The sequence below is a fragment of the Hypanus sabinus genome, chromosome 8 (assembly GCF_030144855.1).
Source record: "Hypanus sabinus isolate sHypSab1 chromosome 8, sHypSab1.hap1, whole genome shotgun sequence".
NCBI lineage: Eukaryota > Metazoa > Chordata > Chondrichthyes > Myliobatiformes > Dasyatidae > Hypanus > Hypanus sabinus.
In genome coordinates this window covers 104,651,437-104,667,301 of record NC_082713.1, presented here as the reverse complement: position 1 = coordinate 104,667,301, position 15,865 = coordinate 104,651,437, and the positions used below count along the sequence as shown (strand labels likewise).

Here is a 15,865-nt window from a genome sequence, read left to right as displayed (position 1 = left end):
GATGTAATTTCAAACATAATTCATCTTCCTATGTAAATTAGATGCCTAAAGAAAGGTGTTTTGGAACAGTATTTGAGGAAAGTCCACAACTATTTCAATCAGATTTCTTATAATTGCATAGGTGAGTTTCTAAATCTGTGATTGATCTGAAGGTCTTTGTTGTCCCTAAAATTGACCAGAATCTAAAAGGAAGCTTTGAGATAGAGCTCATGCTAACCTCACCTCAACTAGCTCAAGGAGACTGCAGAAAAAAGGTGTTACTCTCTGCCTGCTGCAGAACTGAACCATACAATCATGCTGTCGCTTGACAGACAAACATCAGTTACTGATCATATAGTTCTTTCGTATACCTCGTGTGTATTTGTTGTCCGTAATGAACCCATTATCTGTTCCATCTCTTAACGCTGAGAAATCTCAAAGTCATCAGTCTTAAATATAATTTGACATGGTAAAGATTCAAGAGACAGAAGCAGCTTGGGAAATTAAGTTAATGGAGTAACATGGGAAACTATATTTCCATTAAATAAGTGTTAGCTACACTTATGTCCGCCCCCCACTTTTCCTACACTACATCAACAATTGCATTGGTGGGACTTCTTGCACCCATGCGGAGCTTGTCAACTTCATCAACTTTGCTTCAAACCTCCACTTTGTCCTCAAATTTACCTGGGCCATTTCCAACACCTCCCTCGCCTTTCTCAATCTCTTTGTCTCTACTTCTGCAGACAGCTTATCTTGATGTCTATTATAAACTTACAAACTCTCAGAGCTACCTTGACTATTCCTCTTCCAATCCTGTTACTTGTAAAAATGCCAACCCCCCCCCCCCCCCCAATTCCTCCATCTCCACCACATCAGCTCTCAGGATGAGGCTTATTCATTCTAGAACAAAGGAGATGTCCTCATTTTTCAAAGAAATTGGCTTCCCTTCTTCTACCATCAATGCTGCCCTCAACTGCATCTCTTCCATTTCATGAATGTCTGCTCTCACCCCATCCTCCCACCATCCTACCAGGGGTAGGGTTCCTCTTGTCCTCACCTACCACCCCAACAGCCCCTACATCCAGCACACAATTCTCCGGAACTTCTGCCACCTCCAACGGAATCCCACCACCAAGCACAACTTTCCCTCCCACTCCAACTTTCTGTTTCCCGCAGGGATTGCTCCCTACATAACTCCCTTGTCCATTCATCCCTCTCCAATGATCTCCCTCCTGGCACTTGCTTGCAAGCAGAACAAGTGCTAAACCTACCCCTATACCTCCTCCCTCACTACCATTCAGAGCCCTAAACAGTCCTTCCAGGTGAGGCGGCTCTTCACCTGTGAGTCTGTTGGGGTCATCTACTGTGTCTGGTGCTCCCAGTACGACGGAGATCCGACGTAGATTGGGAGACTGTTTCACCGAACACCTACACTCCGTCTTCCAGAAAAAGCAGGATCTCCCAGTGGTCACCCATTTTAATTACACTTCCCATTCCCATTTTGATATGTCAATCCATGGCCTCCTCTACTGCTGCAATGAAGCCACACTCAGGTTGAAGGAACAACACCTTACCTTCCAACCTGATGGCATGAACATCAATTTCTTGAACTTTCAGTAATGCCTTCCCCCCACCCTCCTTCCCCTCTCTCACCTTGCCTGCCCAGCAACTCCCTCTGGTTCTCCTCCCCCCTTTTCTTTCTTCCATAGCCTTCTGTCCTCTCCTATTAGATTCCCCCTTCTTCAGCTCTGTACCTCTTTCACCAATTACCCAGCTCTTTACTTCACCCCTCCCGGTTTCATCTAGCACCCTGTGTGTGTCTCTCTCCTCTGCCCCCACCTTTTAAATCTACTCATGTTTTTTCCTTGAGTCCTGCTGAAGGGTCTCAGCCTGAAACGTCAACTGTACTCCTTTCCATAGATGCTGCCTGGCCTGCTTTCCTCCAGCATTTTGTGTGTGCTGTTCTCATGTTACCTGACAGTTACTAACTCCGTAAAGCAAAATCAACAATAAATGCTGTCAGTATGCATTCTGACTGCTAACTCCATGTTAACTCAGTTTTACTGTCTTTTTCTTCAAAATAAGGAACTGGAATCCATACAAAGTTCTAAACTGCCAAGGGGAGTCTTTCCTTTCAGGGTTTGTGTACTCAGAAATAAAGAAATAACTACACTTCAAATCAACACCATGCTAACTAAAGTACATCCAATGAACTCTTCTTATTTAAAAGTCTAAAAAGAGATTAAATTTTAACTCTCAGTGGTTTGTGACATTCAGAATCACATATGTCAATATGCATCAACATTTGGGTCTAGTGTAAAATTTATGAGCTTGGTCACTGTGTTGAGTTTGCAAGATTTTCCAACGTTGAGTTGGGTTTCCTTTGAATATTCCAGTCTCTTCCCATACCCCAAAATCATGCTGTTAGGTTAACTGACTAGAGTAAGTCTCTTCGAGTAAAGGTGGATAACAGGAGAGTCAGGGGTTTTTGCAAGAGTGAAAAGGTTACAGGGAAGTAAATGGGAGAATATAACTGGGGAGAATGCTCTGAAAGTCAGCATAAATTAAGCGGGCCAAATGGGCTCTTTCTAAGTAATAAGAAAATATGAAATGGCTACACACTCTCTTTTAAGATGGTCCATTGAAAGCACTGAAGTGCTATTAATGCCCAGAGAAGATTTGCAAATGCATACTTATTAAAAGATAAATCTAGTTAATTTTGTTCCATGAAAACACAAGGAGGAAATCATCAACAAAATGACACTATGGTAGTGAGACCCTGAACAATTCAATATCGTTCAACACTGCAATCAAGGTGGTGGTCCTCATTCATTTGAAACAATACATGCAATATAATTGTATTTCTAGACATTTGCTTTTATCTATTGAATAAAGTTAATTATAATAATAATAATGCAAAAGTACAAGATGAGAAAAGCACACAACTAAGTTATGGAAGCTTCAGCTTCACTCAGATTTTCTTCACTATTGGAAGAGATCATCTGAGCAAGAATTATAGTGGAAGTCGCAGTGTGAAGCAGAAACTAGATAAGCTAAAGGAGTAAAATCACCTACCTGATTTCAAGTCAATTCTTTATAAGAGAACCCTGTATCACCCCCAGATCCTTTTGGTATAGCAATTTTATAATTGCTCCCTTTGATGCGACAAGCTTTTGTTAATGCCTCCCAGCAGCCATTCTGCCTGATCAGTGACTATTAGCAAACTATTTGAATATGGCATTGAACATCAAGCATAATAACTTTCCATGTTTTTGCACTTTCCAGCTTCAGCTAGATAAGTATGTAGATGAAGATGACCATGGAACAATAACACAGCCTTGTATCTTGAGCCTTCCTGCCATTTTTAGGTTTGCATTATAAATTATAATAAATTTATCAACTGATCATCTCTTTAAAATGCCTTTTAACTGATAACATCATGACCTATTTTACTCGCTGGAATTTAGAAGGATGGGGGGGGGGGGGGAATCTCACTGAAACCTTTCAAATGTTGAAAGGCCTAGACAGAGTAGATGTGGAAAGGATGTTTCCCATGGTGGGAGAGTCTAGGACAAGAGGGCACAGTCTCAGGATGGAAAGGCTTCCATTCAAAACAGATGTGGAGGAATTTCTTTGGCCAAAGGGTGGTGAATTTGTTGCCATGTGGAGCTGTGGAGGCCAGGTTGTAGGGTATACAAGGCAGAGATTGATAGGTTCTTGATTGGACATGGTATCAAAGGTTATGGGGAGAAGGCCAAAAAATGAGGTTGAGGAGAACAAAAAAAGGATCAACCATGATTAAATGGCACAGCGGACTCAATAAGCCAAATAACCTAATTCTGCTCCTATGTCTTATGGTCTTATTTCCCTTATTTCACATAATGCCTAGAACAAAGTTTTATTCAAGTCATAACTCAGATTAACTTTGCATAAATTTAGTGTTGTCTAGGAGATAGATGCCTGAAAAACTGCATAAGTATCTCAAACTATTTGATGTGTAATGTAGCGATGTGCTACACACAGCGCTGAAATAACGACACGCAGTCGGTAAGTCATTTCGATACTAGTTTATTCAAACTTCACGGCGCCGGCCCTCTCCAGGTGGAAATAACATCAGAGGTGCATTACCAAAGTCTCCCCCCGCGCACTGGCTATTTGTGAGCCAGTTGGTCTGCGCAGAAAGTGGGTCACCACATAACCCCCTCCCCCCAGAACCAGCGATACACCCTCCCCCCCCCATGTCCACAGTCTGGATCAGCCTCTGTTTGGGAGTTCTGCCTCTGTGCCGCGGTGCCTGAACTTCGACCGGCTGCGCCGTCCACATGGGTTGGTTTGAGTTAGTCCACAGTGAAAACCTCTTCTCTTCCCCCCAATGTCCAGAACGTACGTTGTTGTTGATCACCTTGAACGGCCCCTCGTACGGCTGCTGTAGCGGTGCCCGGTGTCCGCCCCTTCGTACAAACACAAACTTACAGACCTGCAGGTCTTTGGGTGCATGGGCCGGGGTCAGTCTGTGCTGTGAAGTTTGTACGGGGGCCAGGCTGCCAAGCCTTTCGCGTAGCCTGTCCAGGACTGCTGCGGGTTCTTCCTTTTGCCCCCTTGGGGCTGATATAAACTCTCCTGGGACAGCCAGGGGCGCGCCATACACCAACTCGGCTGACGAGGCGTGCAGATCCTCTTTGGGCACTGTACGAATTCCAAGCAGGACCCAGGGAAGCTCGTCCACCCAGTTAGGTCCTCTCAGGCAGGCCATGAGAGCTGACTTCAAGTGACGGTGGAAGCGTTCCACCAGTACGTTCGACTGTGGGTGGAAGGCAGTTGTGTGGTGTAGCTGCGTTCCCAACAGGCTGGCCATAGCCGACCACAGGCTGGAGGTGAACTAGGCCCCTATGCCGGAGGTAATTTGGGCCGGTACCCCGAAGCGTGCTACCCAGGTTGCGATTAGTGCTCGGGCACAGGAATCAGCAGATGTGTCGGTGAGCAGGACCGCCTCTGGCCACCTCGTGAACCGGTCTACCATAGTTAGGAGGTACCGTGCTCCTCGGGACACTGGTAGGGGGCCCACGATATCCACATGAATGTGGTTGAACCTCCGGTGGGTGGGTTCGAAGTGCTGCGGCGGGGCTTTAGTGTGCCGCTGCACCTTGGCTGTTTAGCACTGCGTGCACGTTCTGGCCCATTCACTGACCTGCTTGTGAAGTCCGTGCCACGTGAACTTGCTGGGGACCAGCTGGATGGTTGTCCTGATAGATGGGTGAGCCAAACCGTGTATGGAGTCGAAAACTTGCCGCCTCCAGGCTGCCGGGACGATGGGGCGAGGTTGGCCGGTAGCCACGTCGCACAGGAGGGTCCTCTCACCTGGGCCTATGAGAAAGTCCTGCAGCTGCAAACCCGAGACTGCGGTCCTGTAGCTGGGCATCTTGTCGTCTGCCTGCTGCGCCTCCGCCAGTGCTGCATAGTCCTCCCCCAGGGACAGAGCCTGGACAGCTGGTCCGGAGAGTGCGTCCACCGCGACGTTGTCCTTCCCCGAGACATGTTGGATGTCCGTCGTGTACTTGGAGATGTAGGACAGATGTCAATGCTGGCGAGCCGACCAGGGATCGGACACCTTTGTGAACACGAAGGTCAACAGTTTGTGGTCCGTGAACGCAGTGAACGGCCTGCCTTCTAAGAAATACCTGAAATGCCAGATTGCCAGATACAGTGCCAACAGCTCCCAGTCAAAAGCACTGTACTTGAGTTCGGGCGGTCATAGGTGCTTGCTGAAGAACGCCAGGGGTTACCAGCGCCCCTCGATGAGCTGCTCCAGCACCCCACCGACTGCTGTGTCGGATGCGTCCACCATGAGTGCGGTTGGAACGTCCGTTCTGGGGTGCACCAGCATCGTGGCATCTGCCAAGGCTTCCTTGGTTTTAACGAAAGTGGCCGCAGCCTCCTCGTCCCAAGTAATGTCCTTCCCTTTACCCGACATCAGGGTGTACAAAGTGCGCATGATACGGGCTGCTGAGGGGAGGAAACGGTGATAGAAGTTCACTATACCAATAAACTCCTGCAGGCCTTTGACCGTGTTGGGCCAGGCAAAGTGGCGGATTGCGTCTACCTTGGTGGGCAGAGGTGTTGCCCCGTCTTTGGTAATCCTGTGGCCCAGGAAGTCAATGGTATCGAGACCAAACTGGCACTTGGCCGGGTTGATCGTGAAGCCAAAATCACTCAGGCGGGAGAAGAGCTGGTGGAGGTGGGACAGATGCTCCTGACGACAATTGCTGGCTATAAGGATGTCATCCAAATAGATGAACGCAAAGTCCAGGTCGCGTCCCACCGCATCCATTAGCCGCTGGAACATCTGTGTGGCATTCTTCAGGCCGAACGGTATTCGGAGGAACTCAAACAGGCCGAACGGGGTGATGAGTGCTGTTTTGGGGATGTCTTCAGGGTGCACCGGGATTTGATGGTATCCCCGTACGAGGTCTACTTTGGAAAAGATTCTTGTACCGTGCAGGTTTGCTGCAAAGTCCTGTATGTGCGGCATGGAGTAGTGGTCTGGAGTGGTAGCCTTGTTCAGTCTGCGGTAGTCGCTGCATGGTCTCCAACCCCTGGCTGCTTTGGGCACCATGTGCAGGGGGGAGGCCCATGGGCTGTCAGACCTCTGTACGATCCCCAATTCCTCCATCCTCTTGAACTCCTCCTTCGCCAGGCGGAGCTTTTCCGGGGGGAGCCTTCTTGCGTGGGCGTGGAGGGGTAATCCCTTGGTAGGGATGTGGTACTGTAACCCGTGTCTGGGCATGGCTGCTGTGAACTGCGGTGCCAGAATTGATGGAAAGTCCGCCAGGATTTTGGTGAATTCGTTGTCTGACAGTATAATGGACTCCAGGTGTGGGGTTGGCAACTTGGCTTCACCAGGGAGAACACCTGTAGTCTTGGCATGTACCAGTCTTTTCCCTTTCAAGTTGACCAGCAGGCTGTGAGCTCGCAAGAAGTCCGCCTCCAGGAGCGGTTGGGCCACAGCGGCCAGTGTGAAGTCCCATGAGAACCAGCTGGCGCTGAACTGCAGTTGCACTGTGCGGGTGCCGTAGGTCCGTATCGTGCTGCCGTTTGCGGCCCTCAGGGTGGGTCCTGGCTTCCTGTTGCGGGTGTCGTACCCCGTCGAGGGCAAGACGCTGATCTCTGCTCCGGTGTTGACCAAGAAACCGGTCAACACCGGCGTCCCGACTGTTTGTCCTAGACGTACAAGAGGCTGTCCTGGTGGCCAGCTGCCATCGTCATTAGCGGCAGCTGACCCTGGCCCTTGCAGGGCAGGCGACAACGGCAGGCTTTTGTGCCCCACCGCTGGTGGTAGAAACACCACCACTGGCCTCCTCGCTCCTGCCTCTGTGTTGTGTGCAGCTCCTGCCAGGCCTGGTCTGATCTGCTGTTGGGTGCGTGGCCTGGTAATCTGACCGATGGACGCCACGCTCTCCCTCTTGGCTTTCCACAGCACGTCTGCCTGGCCCGCCACCTTCCGGGGGTCGCTGAAATCTGCGTCGGCCAGCAGCAGATGTATGTCCTCGGGCAGTCACTCTAGGAATGCTTGCTCGGACATGAGGCAGGGCTTGTGTCTGTCAGTGAGGGACAGCATCTTGTTCATCAATGCTGATGGCAGTCTGTCTCCCAAATCGTCCAGGTGAAGCAGGTGGGCACCTCGCTCACACTGTGAGAGGCCAAAGGTCCCAATGAGCAGAGCTTTGAATGCTTCATATTTGCCTTCTTCCGGGGGCGACTGTATGAAATCCGCAACCTGGGCGGCATTCTCCTGGTCAAGGGCGCTCACCACGTGGTAGTAATGTGTGGAATCAGAGGATATCTGCCAAATCTGGAACTGGGCTTCTGCTTGGCTAAACCACACGCGTGGTCGCAGCGTCCAGAAAGTCGGCAGTTTTAGCGAAACTGCGTGAACAGATGAAGTGTTGGTCATCTTTGGTTCAAATCCTGTTTGGACCGTCAGGGTCACCAATGTAGCGGTGTGCTACACACAGTGCTGAGATAGCGACACACAGTCGGTAAGTCATTTGAAGACTAGTTTATTCAAACTTCGCGGCGCTGGCATTTAATCCCTAGCGCCCGCCCTCTCTGGGCAGAAATGACGTCAGAGATGCATTACCAAAGTCTCCCCCGTGCGCTGGCTATTTGTGAGCCGGTTCGCCTGCGCAGGAAGTGGGTCGCCACAGTAACATAATACTAATACAAGAGGAAGATAATAAAACTGACATTATTTACAATGTGACATAGAGAAAGGGTAAATACTGAACATCTTTGTTCTACCTCAGTTAATTGAAGTGCTTCACTTTCTCTTAAATATCTTTGTAATTTTCACAATCACATTTCAAACTTATGCACAACTCTTAACTTCAGTTCTGCCTTCTTGTGCATGCATCCACTAATCCTCCTCTGGCAGGTTAACTTTAGGTGCTGAGACTACTTAATAGGCAATTCCTCTCCAAAAGGCAGCTTAAAACTCATCTTTCTAGTCAAGTGTTTAGTTGCCCCTTGAAAATCTCCATTGGTTCAACATTCAATCACAAATGAGAGAAAATCTATAGATGATGGAAATCCAAGCCCCAAACACCAAATGCTGGAGGAACTCAACAGGCCAGGCAGCATCTATGGAAAAGAGTAAACAGTTGACGTTTCCGGCCGAGACCCTTCATCACAACTGGAGGAAAAAAGACAGGAAGTCAGAGTAAGAAGGTGGTGGGGGGCGGGGGGGGGAAGGGAGGGTGAAGTAAAGAGCAGGGAAGTTGATTGGTCAGAGGGGAATGTGAAGGAGAGGGGAAGCCATTACCGGAAGTTCGAGAAATCGATATTCATGCTATCAAGTTGGAGGCTACCCAGTCGGAATACAAGTTGTTACTCCTCCAAACTGAGGGTGGCCTCATTGCGGCAGTAGAGGAGGGCATGGACTGACTTGTTGAAATGGGAATGGGAAGTAGAGTTAAAGTGGGTGGCCACTGGGAGATCCCTATTGCAATCTTTCACCTTATTTTCATCTGGTGCTCCTCTCCCTTCCTTTTCTTCCATGGCCTTCTGTCCTCTCCTATCAAAATCCCCCTTCTCCAGCCCTTTATCTCTTACTCCAATCGACTTGCCAGCTCTTTACTTCATTCCTCCTCCTAGGCCAGTCTCAACTATCACCTACTACCTTCTATTTCTTCCTTCACTCCCCCCCACCCACCTTCTTACTGTGACTTCTCATCATCGACAGTACTTTTTTCCATAGATGCTCCCTGGCCTGCTGAGTTCCTTCTGCATTTTGTGTGTGTTGGTTCAACATCCACTTTGTTCTGATCAGACTCAAGAGCAATGTCTTTGAGCTATTATTCACAATCCATGTCCAAAGACACCATTTTACAAAGAGTTACAAAATTTAAGCGATTTTTTGTCATTAACTTAACCTGTTGCCCTTTTTTCCTAACAGTTCCTCTTGGTCTGTATTTTAGAGACGGAGAAAAGCAATTAACTCTTCAGCTCAATCTCCTTTCAGGGCTACAATGGCTGAAGTTCATGCTTTAAATCAATGACTTTCCACCAAAATTCGCAAAGATGAGAAAACAATATGTAAGGGGGAAAGCGACAGAGATCATCTTCTACCCACTATCAGATTCAATGTTTTTCACTGTTTTTGTTTTCAATGCCTTAAATTCAATATTATTTTGACTGCTTTTAAAGAATTTTCACCTGTAGACAGATTGCTCCCTCCCATTTCAACATCTGGAGTCAACTGTGCACTTCACAAACCCTTTTTAATTTTCTTGTTTCCGTAACTACTCCTCTTTCATTTGCCACAGAAGGTTGCTTTTGTGACTGGAAGCGAGTGACCAATGATGTACTACAGATATTTGTGCCTGGACCCTTGTTGTTTGTTACACATATTAACAATTTGAATATGAACATAGGAAGTATCATTAGCAAGTTTGCTAATGACACAGAATTATTGATTGAGAATACACAAGGAAATTTGCAGATGCTGGAAATTCAAGCAACACACACAAAATGCTGGTGGAACACAGCAGGCCGGGCAGCATCTATAAGGAGAAGCACTGTCAACGTTTCAGGTCGAGACCCTTCATCAGGACTAACTCTAAAGAAAGATAGTAAGAAATTTGAAAGTAGGAGGGGGAAATGCGAAATGATAGGAGAAGACCAGAGGGGGTGGGGTGAACTGAGAGCTGGAAAGGTGATTGGAGAAAGTGATACAGAGCTGGAGAAGGGAAAGGATCATGGGACGGGAGGCCTCGGGAGAAAGAAAGGGGGAGGGGAGCACCAGAGGGAGATGAAGAAAAGGCAGAGTGATGGGCAGAGAGAGAGGAAAAAAAGAGGGGAGAATAAAACTAAATATTTCAGTTAGTTTCCCCCCTCTCCTTTTTTTTCCCCTCTCAGCCTGTTCTCCATCTCCCTCTGGTGCTCCCCTCCCCCTTTCTTTCTCCCGAGGCCTCCCGTCCCATGATCCTTTCCCTTCTCCAGCTCTGCATCCCTTTTGCCAATCACCTTTTTGGCTCTCAGCTTCACCCCACCCATCTGGTTTTCTCCTATCATTTGGCATTTCCCCCTCCCCTCCTACTTTCAAATCTCTTACAATCTTTCCTTTCAGTTAGTCCTGACGAAGGGTCTCGGCCCGAAACGTCGACAGTGCTTCTCCCTATAGATGCTGCCTGGTCTGCTGTGTTCCACCAACATTTTGTATTGATTGAGAATAGTCTTGTATGATATTGAATAGTGGTAAGGTGAGCAGAAACTGCCAAACAGAATTTAATTCTGATCCTTGCAAGAACTGTTTGTAAGAGTACTTCACAGACAATGAGTGAGAGGGCCCTAAGGTGTATTGAAGGACTAACAGAGCCCAGTGTACAAGTACAGGGAACTCCAAAATCTGCAAGATATAGACCAGATAGTGAAGATGACATTTAGCATAAAGTGCTGCTAGAAAATTTGTGAACCGTGAAGAATTTTCTGTTTCTGCATATGACCTAAAATGTGATCAGATCTTCAAGTGTCCTAAAATTAGATAAAGAGAACCCAATTAAATAAAGAACACAAAAGACATTATACTTATTCATTTATTGAGAAAAATGATCCAATATTACATGTATTTGTGGGAAAATTATGTGAATCTTTGTTTTCAGTAACTGGCGTGACCCCCTTGTACAGCATTGACTTTAACCAAACGTTTCCAGTTACCATCGGTCAGGCTGGCACATCAGCTTGGAGGAATTTTAGGCCATTCCTCCTTACAAAACTGCTTCAACACTGGGATGTTAGTGGACTTCCTTGTACAAAGTGCTTGCTTCAGGTCTTTCCACAACATTTCTATAGGATTAAGGTCAGGAGTTATTTCAGATTTCCAAATGTGTTCTGCATTATCTGTTCTAGCATCGCTCTTTTCCTCCCTTTCCCTGATCAACCTGAAATGTTGGCTCTGCTCCTCTCCCCACAGTTCCACCACCACTTTCAGCTTTGATTCCCTCAGAAAAGCACTGGTGTCCAACAACCACCTTCCTTTCTGCTGGCTCTTGTCAGACAGCAAACATCTCAGCCTCAAACAACACAGTAGATTTCCCAATTTCAAGAAGATAGCATCTTCAGCAACTTCTTGAGGCAATAAATGCTACAACAAGTTAAAATTAAATGAATTCTGTTAAGTTGCCATTGCTTATAAAGCAGAAATATATGTGAGAAAGCTACTAGCTGTTTATAGAGGTCATGGGTATTGAAAATTGAATTGACATTGTTCAGATATTTTAGCAACAAATTTCTAAGAAATATTTTAAAACAACGAAAATGTGACAGAAAGGAAACTCACTTGTTAGTAGAAGGACCTCTTGGCCAGGTACCATCTTCATTTTTCTGCTCTATTACCAATACCTTTCAATAAAATTAGAGTTAAATTAGGCTACTGAAAACAATGAATCCAGAAGTCAATTATGTGCATATGCTTGGCAAATTGTGCATTAATCTTTATGAAGGGTAAATTATAAACATCCCAAATATTACATCTATTTTTCCCTTCTTGTCAAAAAAAAGTTAGCGTAAAATCCCAATATAAGCATGGCATCTTGCAATTACTGTACATTCCTCCCATTTGTAGCTAAATTTCAACTATAGTACAACAGATTTATGTAGTAAATTTTGATTACTAATCATGGCATGGTAATTTAAAAAGGCAACCTAAAAGTAGTATATATATTTACATAAAAAATTCCCAAATGGAAAATTGATAATGTTTTACACCCCAGTCTAATGACTATACTTGCATTTCTGATATGGAACCAGTTATATAATATAAAGCAATGCAAATGTCAAAAGTCTGCACATGTCAAAATGTATCGGTCCATCTGTGAAGAGATTAACTGGGTTATATTGTTTTAGGAACATAATCCTTGAATCATCTGATATTTTTCCTGTTCTCCATTTTATTAACCACCTCATACTTTTTTTCTCAATGACTGTGCTGTCTTTACGACAGTTATTTAGTTTATAATATTTTCGCTTAGTAATTCATTCAATAGTATTTTCTAGTTAGAATTAGAAGTGTTTAAAGTGTATTCATTGCATGTAAAATATATCGGCATGCGATGACGTCACATCCGGTTTCGCCGCGTCTTGTGGGAAAATACCGGTTTGAAATTAGCGCGAGGGTGGGGGCTTTCCACGAGGCTCACCTGAGCAGAAGTTGTTTGCAGGCATGAGAAATCACAGTGAGAGCAACGCTGTAAGTTAATAGATAATCGATATATTGAACTAAGATGTTAATGCCGATCCTGTTAGAAGTAACGACGGTAGATAATGTTTATGCTTTCGTTAGTTAAAGAGTCGCGGATAGTTTGCATGGAAGTGTATTTAAAGTAGTCAATGGAGCAGGTAAACTCTCCCTGTATACTGCACCTTAGTGTAATGTAGTTATAGTCACCTTTGCAAGTATTTACACTTGAAATGTGATATTAAGGAAGGAACAAATACTGTATCAATCTTGTATTGTTTTATCAACAGTTTTCACCATATGTTAATGTGAAGAGTGAACAGTAAATGGTTAATCTTACTGCGATCTGGTTTGCATTGGCTGTGGTTTATCCGGACGTTAAATTCGGCGTTTCGTTACACCCGAAGGAGAACGTTACAGTGAAAAAGCGGCATTATCAGGTGTTCCAAGTGCTGCAATGTCAGCTCGATCCGGGATCAAGTCGATGGCGCCCAGCGACAAGGGCAGTAGAACGACATCAAGTAAGTCCACACAGGCAAGAGCCAAGGCAGAAGCCGCCAAGGTGCGACTGCATTACGCCAAACAAGAAGCAGTTTTGAAAATGAAACTGGCCACCAAAGAAGCCGAAAAGGCCGCCAGAGAAGCCGAAACCCAGTTGGAAATGGCAAAAATATCGACAGAGTTGCAAGTGCTGCAGCTGGAAGGAGAAGGAGAAGCTGCCATGGTGGAAGCAGAGTACATAGAAGAAGCTGAAGGGTCGCGTGATCTGACCGAAACAAGTTCTGCTTTAGAAAGGACCAGACTGGAACGCACGAGCGACTATGTACAATATCAAGCAGACAGGCAGGCTCGTCTCCCCTCTCCATACCTATTCGATAACTTCCCCAGCTACGAGGAAGAGAATTTACCCTCGCGGCCCCGCGATGAAGTCAAGAATGAAAGAGCTGACAACCAATATACTTTGACACCAAAGTTACAAAGTTCGATGCGAAGAGACGCGGAGGTTGAATCCAGGATGGCAAATTCCATGAGAAACGTGCGTTCTCAGTCATATAGGCGCCAACGTACTTCTCCAGCCCGCATGCCGCTTGCAGCAGATCCCACGCTGCAGTATTTAGCACGACGGGATCTCGTCACTTCGGGACTGTACCAGTTTGACGATAAACCCGAAAATTACCGTGCTTGGCTCTCCACATTCACCAACGTGATTGACGGGGTCCAGCTCAGTGCAACCCAAAGGTTGGACCTTATGGCGAAATGGCTGGGGAAAGAATCACGCGACCAGGTGAGACGCATGCGTTCAGTGTACATCAACAAACCTGAGCTAGCCTTAAGCGAAGCGTGGGAGAGACTTTGGGAGAGATATGGGGCCCCCGACATTATTGAAGCGGCGCTATATCGACGTCTGGAAAACTTTCCTAAGGTGTCAGCCAAAGATCACTTTAAGTTAAGAGAATTCGGAGATTTACTCATGGAGATCCAAGGCGCCAAAGAAGATGGCTATTCAGCTGGTCTAGTATTCCTAGATACTCCATCCGGGATTAGACCAATTGTGGACAAACTTCCATTTGGGCTGCAGGACAAGTGGCTGACTGTTGCCTCAGAGTACAAGGAAGACCACGATGGTCGATTTCCTCCCTTTAAGCACCTCACTAGGTTTGTGTGCAAGGAGGCGAAGAGGCGAAACGACCCTAGCCTTGTAGGTCCAGGAAGCAGTTCGATTTACACCAAGCCAGGCAGATCCGTTTCGAATGTTTTCAACATTGATAAACCCGTGTCAGTGCTCAAGACCGAAGCCCTTACGACTAACAACGACCCTGGCAAGTATTGTCCATTGCATAACAAACCTCACCCCCTGAAAGCATGCAGAATGTTTAGGGAAAAACCCCTTGAAGAGAGGACGGCTCTTCTCAAGGAGAAAAGAATATGTTTTAGATGCTGTTCCTCAACCTCTCACCTTGCCAGAGAGTGTACGATCGCCGTGAAGTGTCCGGAATGTGGCAGCCCAGATCACGTCGAGGCCATGCATCCCGACCTGTCACCACAAACCGAGAGCGCTCCTTCACCCCCACAACAGGACGGCGGGGAGGGAGAGGCTCACTCTAGGTCAATAGCTGTCAGCACGAACTGTACAGAAGTTTGCGGTCAAGCTCAGTCAAGTCGTTCTTGTTCCAAGATCTGCCTCACTAAGGTGTACCCTAAAGGAGCCAAAGACAAGGCCATCAAAGCCTATGTGATTCTGGACGATCAGAGCAATCGTTCACTAGTCAGTCCAGAGTTCTTTAAATTGTTCAACATTGAGAGTGAGCGGTTCCCATACTACCTCAAAACTTGCTCAGGCAACATGGAAACCCAAGGAAGGAAGGCAGAAGGCATCCAGATCGAGTCCCTGGATGGTAAAGTCGTCATCTGTCTCCCTCCGCTCTTAGAGTGCAATGAAATCATGAATAACCGCGCTGGGATCCCGACACCAAGTGCGGTGCTACACCAGCCGCATCTCCACCACATCGCCAAACACATCCCAGAACTGGATCCGAAAGCGGAAATACTCCTGCTATTAGGAAGAGATGTTATCCAGGTACACAAGGTTAGGCAGCAGATCAATGGACCACTCAACGCCCCCTTCGCGCAACGTCTGGATCTGGGCTGGGTGGTGATAGGAGAGGTGTGTCTCGGTGACGTACACAAACCGATGGTTAACACACTCAAGACCAATGTGCTAGAGAGTGGCCGCCATTCAATCTTTCAACCCTGCCCGAGTGTCCCGTGCATCAAGGAAGCACAACAAGGCGTTAACAAGCGCGAGGCAAGCGACGAGTCGCTGGGCCAGTCAGTCTTCGCTCTAACGAAGTATGACAACAAACTTGCACAATCAGCTCAAGATACCATTTCTTTAAAAACCAAAGACACCAAGGTCTTCAGAGATGAAGCAAATAATGGGGTTGCCCCATTGCCAATCAGAGAACCACGCCAGCGCTCACCAGATAACAAAGAGCAGGCAGTCAAACGGTTCACGTCCTTACGGAAAACCCGGAAAAGGAAACCCGAGATGCAGCAACGCACCCGATTGGCCCACGAGGTACTGTGCACCCTAATGGCAGAGGTCACAGCCATTATAAACGCACAATCATTCCTACCTGTGTCTTCTGACCC

General features: G+C 46.7%; 1 protein-coding gene across 7 annotated transcripts in view; it reads right to left on the bottom strand.

The window, feature by feature from the left end:
• LOC132398302 (ubiquitin carboxyl-terminal hydrolase 15-like) overlaps positions 1 to 15,865 on the bottom strand; it is a 132,043-nt gene that overhangs the window by 67,030 nt on the left and 49,148 nt on the right. For 5 of the 7 annotated variants that reach the window (XR_009513608.1, XM_059977521.1, XM_059977522.1 and 2 more), the window contains one exon: positions 11,816 to 11,877. Coding sequence is in view for 5 of the 7 variants with exons in the window: in XM_059977521.1 (XP_059833504.1) it covers positions 11,816 to 11,877 (62 nt within the window). In the remaining 2 variants the exon portion in view is untranslated. Of the gene's footprint in view, positions 1 to 11,064; positions 11,323 to 11,815; positions 11,878 to 15,865 lie in introns of those variants that run through there. The other 2 variants (XR_009513607.1, XM_059977527.1) reach the window with 1 other exon arrangement.